We start from the raw sequence: 8,696 nt of genomic DNA on the forward strand, positions 1-8,696 counted from the left end.
GGATGCAGATGGAGAGATAGTTTTCATGACAGTCATGCTCCTCAGCTTTATCATTTTGGACAATGACATGCTGATGCCTGGCCCCATCACAATGCAGCTGCTTGAGGCGCTCCTGCCACTCTTTGACCACGTAAGGCTCACTGCTCCCAGCCACGGCCACTGGGTGCTGTCCGGACACTTTGTGCCCTGTGGATTTGCAGGCCTGTGCCAAGCTGAGCCCCGTGCAGCCAATGCTGAGGTCTTTTGTTCTTCCTTCCATACAGAACAATTGGCAGATTCAGCTGATCTCCATACTGCTCTTCAGAACATTGCTGACTCTTCCACAGGAAAAGGAAAAAAAGGCCCTGAAGACACCCCTGCGCCAGAGCCTGCTGCCCCTCTTCTTCCACTGCCATGATGAGAAGCGGCTTGTGGCACAGGTGAAGACTCGTGGGCTGCTGCTATTCCCCTGGCAGGGGGCTGGGCTGTCTCGTGCCCTGGCGCCTGCTGGACTGCAGCCTCCTCCAGGCCTTGGCACAGGGACGCGGGTCCTGCGCCCTGCGCTGTGGGGCCATCTCCACGTCTCTGCTGCTCTCCAGGCTTCTCAGGAAACGCTGCTTGGTGTGGCCGAGTTCCTGAAGAGAAGGGATCTTGAAAGACTGGTGAAGAGGCAGAATCTGTGGATGTTCAGCGAGTGTCTGGTAAGGACAGCCTGCGAGCCCCAGCCTCAGCCCGGAGAAGTCCCCTGAGCGCGGTGCTCAGTGTGCAGGGCTGGCAGCTGTGCCCCTGCCCGGTGCTGCACGCAGAGGCCGCGCGGGCTCTTCTCCAGGCTCCCGTGGGCCCGAGCCGGGTGCCCATGGAGCCCCGGCCTGGCAGAGCTGCGGGGCGGCACCGCGGCTCCCCGGGCAGCAGCCGGCCCTCTGCCCCCTCCCCGCAGGAGCCCTCGGCCAGCGGCTGCTGGCCGCGCCTCAGGGCTGTGCGGGCAGGGCAGGCCGGGGCTGAGCCCGCGCCCACCCTTCCCTCCTGCCGCTCTCTGCAGCTGGCAGAGGACAGGAGCCGAGCGGCCGAGCACCTGCGCCGGGCCCTGCCCTACCTGCGGAGCCCACAGGAGTCCCTGCGAGCAGCGGCCATCAGGTTCATGGGTGAGCCACGAGCCCGGGCTGCCCTTCCCCTCCCCGGCCCGGCGCAGCTCGGCCCCAGCCCCGCCTGCTGCCCCGGCAGCGCCAGCCGGGCCCTGGGGCGCTTTGGAGCCCCGCCTGGCCTGGGCATTGCTGCTGCCGCCCTCTGGCAGCCGTGCCCTGGGCCAGCAGCGTGCGGCAAGGGCCGGGCTGAGCCCTGCCGGGCCAGCAGCCCGTGTGGCCTCAGCGCCGGCAGCGCCGCTGGCAGGGAGCTGTGCCGCTGGGGCCGTGACAGGCTCTGTGTTCACAGGCATGGCCGGGCGGCACCTGAGGGGGAAGAAGGAAGAGCTGCAGCTGATCTGCACTGGTGAGTGAGGGCAGCGGGCTGACAGCGGGGGCAGCCGGGGGAGTTGCAAGCCCTGCCCCGGCTGCGGAGGGCTCTGCTCCCTTTGTGGACGTGGGGCGGCGTGGGCAGAGCCCACAGAGATTTCAGGGCCACCTTGGGGATTCGTGGCCAGCAGATTGGCGCCGGTGCCCTTGGTCCCTGCTCCCTCCTGGCCATGGCTAGAGCCGGCTGGGATGGCCCTGGCAGGGGGCTGTCCTGGGCTCCCCGCAGATCCGGGATCTGACCATGGCTCTGTCCCTCTCTCTTGCAGCCCTTGAACCCCTGACAGAGGACATCAGCAGTGGCGTGTCGGACGTGGCACTAGAAACACTGTATGTCCTCCGGGCACTGCAGAGTGAGCGATATTCCCTCTTCCAGAGGCTGCAAGATCAGCTCCGCAGGGCATGGAGGACACGGCCTCGTCTGGCGGGGCTCGGCTGGCTGCGCTGCTGCAGCTCTGCAGAGAGCTGATGCCAGAGGCTCTGTCTGCTGGGGCCACCTGAGCCAGCTGGAATTTTCCATTTCTTTAAGAATGTTCTTTGCTTCTTTTTGGTTTTTTTTTTTTTTTTTTCTTTAGTATATGAATAATAGAGTGTGTTATAATACACAGACTCCCAGGAGCTTTCTTTTGCTACCCAGGGTCTGCAGGTCATAGGGGAAGAGTGGGAGAAGGGTACCCTGGCTCAGCAAGCTGCCCAGGTATGCAGTGGGCAAGGGAAAATGGCCAGAAGCCCCTTGGCCTGTGGTGGTACTGCTGAAGCCTTTGTGCTGGTGACAGAGCGGGTGGGCAGGGGCCGGGGTTGCAGGGATCCTTGTGAGAGCGGTGCCTGGAGATGGCCACAAGCCCTGTGCCAGGAAGGAACCACCGTCTGTATCCTCGTGCCTGTGTGCTGCTGGCTGCCTTGCTGAGGGCTCCCAGGTGCCTCTGGATGGGGCTGCTCTGGAGCTGCTGTGGGGCTGCGGCGCTGCTGCCGGGCAGCTTGGCCGGGCTGGGGCAGAGCCTGAGGGGCTGGGGCGCTGGCAAGCCCTGAGCAATGGGCTGTCAGAGGCCACAAGCAGCCCCCCCGCAGCCGTCTTGTTCCTGCCAGAATTGACTTGCAAGAGGGATCCTGGGCACTGTGGAACTAACAGCATCAGTGTTGTTGGAAACCCAAATGCAGGGAAATCTCAGACCTTTGGTCTTGTCAGCAAAGCTTAGAATTAAACACAGGATTTGATCGGAGACCTTGGACAGGGCTTCCAAACTTAGGTGCTAGAAGCGAGAATGTGGATTTCTAGTTTATTATAGCAGAGAGACGGGGAGGAAGGTTGAAGTGGAGGAAAGTTTAGAGTTTTAGGGCTGAAGATCTAGAAAAAAATAAAAGTAGTTACAATGGTAACCAAGGAGCTTAGGATGCATTGCTGTAGGTTTGTGTGTCATAACATGATTGGCTAAGGAAGCTTACACTGTAGCATGAGCCCCTAAGACGAAATATTGAAGGATTGGCTGCAAAACATAAATATCCTTGTTGGCAGTGTCTTCTTGGCCAAGCAACCCTTCAAAGCTCTCGTAACTACAAGTCTTGCGGCCTTGTGAGCCACGCGGTGGAGATGTGAGCCAAACTCACACTTCCTGTCTGTGTAGAAGAGAAGAAAAAGCAATGGCATCATCTAAAACACTCAGAGGTCTGCTCTCTAGCTCATTCCAAACTCCCTCAAATCCCCCAAAGTGGGATTTAGCTACAAAGAGATGACAAGGACTCTTAGTGCTGGCTCTTTGACTCCAGAGCAGCTGCTTTAGAATCTTTCCCATAACCCTGTATAGTCGTGTGCCAGAAACGTATCATTTGAAGAAACGCTCCCAACTGACTTGCAGGGAGGTTTGTCTGAAGGGTATTTGAGGAGAAAGGCTCCCAGCAGAGGTCTGGGCTTTGGCCTAGCTGTGTCCCCTGCTGATTGTGAAGTGTGCCATCAGCTGCGGGGCTTTCTGGGCCGAAAAATATCATCAAGTCACTTGGACTTCTTCTTTTAGGCCTCTAAGAGCCGGACCAAATTTTGGGGCACATTTGGAGACCTCATCTATGGGTGGATGGAGCACCTAGGATTTTCCCAATTGCTGGGAATGGTTCTCCAGGTCCCTGGTGTAAAACGGGGCTCCCCAGCAACTGCGCATCTGCAAGATGATAAACAATTGTCTTGGTTTGAAGAGAGAGGTGTCGGCTAATGAAGGCAGAAGGCTTCTCTGAAATGGAAAATGTAAATCCCCTCCCTTCAAATGATTCTCATTTAGAAATTCAAATGCTCTCAGCGAAAGATATGGGGATAGGACTGAGCCCGCAGAGCCGGGCAGCGTTTGCTGATGGTCTGAGCCCTTCCCTAAAGATCCTGTCGGGCTGTCTCAGACACCTGGGGCCAGGCATTCCTTCCAGCCTGGGCCACTTTGGCTGGGCTGGGGGCAGCCCCAGGGCAGAAGGCAGTGTGTGCAAGGGCCCTGGGTGGCACGCTGCAGCACGGTCTCTGTGCCATGGAACGGAATCCGGTGACCAAGGGCCCATTGTGACACGTGGGAAATAGAAGCTTTCCTGTTGCTGGGGACACACAACGGGGCAGAACGGGACAGAGCCGTGCCGTGAGGAGCCCCCGCACAGCGCACTCATTCCCGTCTGACCCGGAGCCTTTCGGAGGCGTTTTTCCTGCAGCTGACCTCGAGGCCAGACCACAGGACTTGTTGACCTGTGGCCTTCCCGAGGCTTCTCTTCTGCAGGTGCCCTCACAAATCCCATCACTAACATGGAGCAGAGACCCCTGAAAGCGCCCAAGGTGGCCTGGGGGCAAGAGGAGGAAGAAGGCCTTGTAGCTGCCCCAGCACATCAAACCAAAGAGGTGGTGCCGTTTGAGCTGCCACAGGAGGGTGAGTGGCAGAGCTGGGCCACAGTGTCGGTGCCCGCAGCCAGCTTGGCGCCATCCCATCCCATCCCATCCCATCCCATCCCATCCCATCCCATCCCATCCCATCCCATCCCATCCCATCCCATCCCATCCCTGTGGACATGCCCATGGACGGGATGGGAGAGAGACCAGGGCTGCACCCCCGAATGGCCGTGCTCCATCCCCTGGGCTCCCGTGGGGCTGTCCCTGCCTGGGGAGCACACGGCTGGGCTGTGTTCTCCAGCCTCTCCCGCAGCCCCTCACCTCTGGCTGTGCTTGCTCTTTAACAGATGCAGCCAGGGACCCAACTCAAGGGCAGGAGCCCACCCGTGGCCGCTTCCACAGAGCAGCGCAGGTGCCTGCACCATCCCCACCTGGGCCAGCCCTACTGGTGGTGCTCGGCTTATCCATGCGCTTGGAGCAGGCCATGGAACGTCTCTCCCTTCCCTCCCTTCCTTCTGCTGCAGGCACTGCGGAGGTTTCTGCACCTGGGCCGAACAAAGACCGGTGGCACCGGCACCGAGGGCACGGCCCAGCCCGACTCCAGGCCTGGCCAGCTGCGGGCAGAGGCTGCTGCCATCTCAGCGTCCTCGGAGCTCGCAGCAGCCTCTGAGCAGGACACGGCCCAGGGCAGGGCGGAGGCTGGCATGGCCCTGACTGAGGGCATGGCCATCACCCACACCCAGGCTCAGGGCATGCCAGACACTCAGGCCATGCCATCACTGACTGTGGCTCCTGCACCCACTCTGGAAGTTTTCCAGGAGCATTCTGCTTCTCCACAGCAGGTAAAGTGACAAAAGTGAAGGGAGAACGAGCACACATCCGATTGATGAGCATCGATCTCAGATTTATTGATCCAGCTTACACACTTTTATAGTAGTGTTAATTAAGTTCATACATATTGCAAAACCCAAGCTCATCATTGGTTACAGATTACACGCCAACCCCTCCTTTGCTGTCAATACCTGTGGTTTCTTGTTGAGGCTAATACTTGTTTTTCTCATCCTGCTGTTGACTTGTTATTGAGCACTCTTCAAGGACTCCATGTTTTCCACCATGTTTTTCTCATACCTTAGCCAAGGACAAGGTATTTATTGTTTTTAAGGAAAAGCCTGAGAACTTGCTTCTTACAGCTGCCTTTTACTTTTCAACCAGCTGTATGTGATCATGGCCTTTTTCTATAAGCCGTGTTTGAACAAAGCTCTCCACAGCTAAGCAACATGGGGCCAGGGCTAAAGGCCTCCCAGGATCATGTGGCTCCTCAAGCTACATCCGCTGAACCCCCTCAGCCTTTGAGGCCATTACAGTGGGGTGGGAAGGCAAGCACTTCTTGGGGGAAGCTGGGCAAGGTGCTCCCTTGCACAGCACTCCAAGTCTTCCCCACACCACGTCATGGTCAGGGATATTCTCCGGAGACTGGCGTCCTGTGTCACCATGGATGCCAGACTGCAGATGGAGATTCTGAGCCTGACAGAGGAACACCCTGTTCAAGTGGTGATGAGCCTCCTATGCTGTGCCCCAACGTGTGACAGGTACGCAGCACAAGTGCCTCGAGAGCTCGGTGCTCACCAGCCCGTAGGGCCCCTCACCCTGTACAGCCTGTCCAGTGGGCTCTGCCAGACAGGTGGAGAGCTGCAGGAGCCTCGGGCCCCTCTGTTTCCTGAGGCTCTGCCATGCTCCCTCCCTGCCCCTCAGGGCACCGGGGCTCTGTCACCCGGCCCCACGCAGCCGCACAGGGCACGGTGCTGACGCACAGCTCTGCTCACACAGAGCCACCACGCTGATGTGGAGAGCCATTGGCACGTCCGGAGTGGCCGCCCAGGAGGTGCTTCCAGCGCTGCTCTCTGCCATGGAGGAGCAGCCGCCCTATAGCAGCTTCTCCTGTGGAGACAAGGCTGTCTTTGCCCTGGCTGTGAGTTTCTGGAGCTGATCTTTGCTCGCCCTCCTGGTTGCCTCTCCAGCAGCTCTCCCTGCTCTCCCTCGCCTGCAGCTCCGTGCCTGGGCTCAAAGCTGGCCTAGGGGCAGGCTCAGGGGCAGCAGGCCGCGTGCTCCCCCTGCATCTCCCTTCGGGCCCTGCCTCATGGACACCCTGGCACTGAACGCTGCCTCGGGCTGCTTTGTCTCTTGCAGGCAACTCTGGTGCTGTGGAGGATTGCCCCCATGTGTGAGTGGAACTGTGCCATTCTGCTTCATTCTCCCCAACTCTTTGTGGCTCTGCTATTGCAAATTTTCACCACCACAGAGCAGATGCCAGGGGATGTTGAAACTGGGAGATTCTGGAGAGCTTGCCAAGAAGAACACGGCCTTCCCTGCCATCCCCACAGGTGCCAGTCTCCCTGTGCTTCCCACGCCCTCATGGCCAGGGCCAGCACTCCCAGAGTGACCTGGCCTTTACTCGGCACGCAGGTTTGCAGTGCAGACCATGAAGGCTCTGCTCTCCCACCTGGGCTTTGACAAGAAGCTGGTGGCTCTGGAGAACAAGCGGGTCTGGGAGAAGCTGCTCTGTGCCGACACCCAGCACTATGCAGCGGGTCTGCTGGCCAGGTGAGATCCCCTACTCCCCACCGCCACCGTCAGCATTTGTGCCCCCTGCCCAGAGTGCCCCACACAGTCCCTGGGGCTGTAAGCGAGAGGGCCTTGTCAGCGAGGGAGGGCCGAGCAGACTGGAAAAGGCTGGGAGAGGAGGATGCCCAGCAGCAGCTGCCTCCCAAGGGCCCCATGTCCCCTTGCAGAGTGCTGGGGAAAGATCACACCTCTGTGAGACCACGCCCGGTAGAGGTCTGCCCACCCGGCTCAAAGCCTTGGTGCCTTTTCCCCTGCCAGGGAGATGCGCCGTGGCTTGAGCCCGTTGTGTCCCCACATGGCCTCACACCTGCTCAGCCTGCTCATTGGGAAGCAGCCCTGTTGGGATCTGCCTGCCCTGGCATTCTTTGTGGAGGTGAGCCTGATGGCCAGTGCTGCCTGGCTGAGCTGCCTCCCAGCTCTCAGGCCTCTCATAGCTGCAGCCGCCTGGGAGGCTGCCCGCACCCACTGCTGCTGCTTTGGCCCAGCCCTGTGAGGCTCCGGGCTCCTGCCGGCCTGCTCCCCCATCACGGCCCTGTGCCTTTCAGCTCCTGGAGTGTCTGGACCTGAGCAAACATGGTCCCAGTGCCCTGCTGGTGGTATCCAGGCACCTGCTGAGCCTGTGCAGGGACAGGCTGCGCCTGGCGCACAGAGGCCTTGTGATGCTCAGCAAGGAGCCCTCGCTGGTAAGAAGGGGGCAGCTGAAGCCACGCTGGCAGTGTGGGGCTGGGCAACGCAGACCTCTGGGCTTGGCTGGCCTTTGGCAGCAGAGGCAGCTGCTCCCAACTCTCCTGCCTCCTGCTTCAACTGCCACAGTGGCCCAACAGCTGTTGGTGCTGCGGCCATTCACGGCTTCACAGCACAGCCTGGTCTTGCACACAGACCGGAGGAATATGCTGCCTCTATCCACACCTGGTGGAGCAGCTGGCTGATCCAGATGCAGAGGTGGTCTGGATGAGCCTCTGTGTGCTCACACATACGCTCCAGGACAAAGACCTCCTGCTACCTGTCCTGATCTTGGCTGTTTATGATTGCCTAGAAAGGCTCGGGATAGCCTTGGGGGCAGCCCACGCTCCAAAGGACAAAAGGAGTCTTCAGGTTCTATTGGTCTTCAGTTTTTATTAATTTTTTATCTACAATATCTTCTCTCAGCCCGACAGAGTTCCGCACAGCACGTCAGCCATGGGCCCACTGCGTGCCCTCGGGGCGGTCAGTTGTCTTTATACCCAAAACTATGTATAAGATATTTACCTTTTCCCCCCAATACCTTTCACCCTTATTGACAAGTGCACTTTTAGTAAGAACCAATCTCAAAGTGCCACTACCACCATAGAAGATGGAAGACAAGAAGAAGAAGAAGGACAGGACACGCCCCAATTCCTCCATCTTGTCTCCCTAACACCCCCCTCTACCAAAATTCTAAACCCTGTGTTTCACACCATAACTAATCAATCTCTTCACCACTTATCCCCTGTGATTCTCCCATCCTCATACAGGTGATGTTTCCTGTGCTGGGTCAAAGTCCAACCACCAGACACTTCTGGCCATGTTCCAGGACCTACGAGCCCCCCAACGGTTGTCTCGGTGTCTCTGTGCTGAGATCCCACATCTCCCCCTTCTGTTTGCACTAAAAACACCTCTTTTGCCACCTGACTCATGACACGGTTTAGACATGCAAAGATGCACGAGATAACAAGTATGAGGACTAAGAGAATTATTAAAACATAGAATGCTATCTTTAAAAT

The 8,696-nt window shown here is 58.5% G+C and overlaps 1 protein-coding gene across 1 annotated transcript; it reads left to right on the plus strand.

Annotated features, from left to right (window-relative positions):
• The first annotated feature begins 34 nt into the window (after positions 1-34).
• Positions 35-2,041, plus strand: LOC135442178 (uncharacterized). The gene is made up of 6 exons (XM_064701719.1): positions 35-130; positions 327-419; positions 579-680; positions 1,019-1,121; positions 1,408-1,464; positions 1,754-2,041. Exons 1-6 carry the CDS (start codon positions 35-37, stop codon positions 1,951-1,953), a joined length of 651 nt encoding a protein of 216 aa, XP_064557789.1. The 3' UTR covers positions 1,954-2,041.
• The last annotated feature ends 6,655 nt before the right edge of the window (positions 2,042-8,696 follow it).

The sequence above is a fragment of the Zonotrichia leucophrys genome, unplaced genomic scaffold, assembly GCF_028769735.1.
Source record: "Zonotrichia leucophrys gambelii isolate GWCS_2022_RI unplaced genomic scaffold, RI_Zleu_2.0 Scaffold_1772_8845, whole genome shotgun sequence".
Lineage (NCBI taxonomy): Eukaryota > Metazoa > Chordata > Aves > Passeriformes > Passerellidae > Zonotrichia > Zonotrichia leucophrys.

Bases quoted from the DNA above. Each gene is read 5' to 3' on its own strand.
- LOC135442178 (XM_064701719.1), top strand. From the start codon at position 35: ATGCTCCTCAGCTTTATCATTTTGGACAATGACATGCTGATGCCTGGC. The intron at 1,122-1,407 runs GTGAGCCACGAG...CTGTGTTCACAG, and splicing joins AGCGGCCATCAGGTTCATGG to GCATGGCCGGGCGGCACCTG. The intron at 1,465-1,753 runs GTGAGTGAGGGC...TCTCTCTTGCAG, and splicing joins GCTGCAGCTGATCTGCACTG to CCCTTGAACCCCTGACAGAG.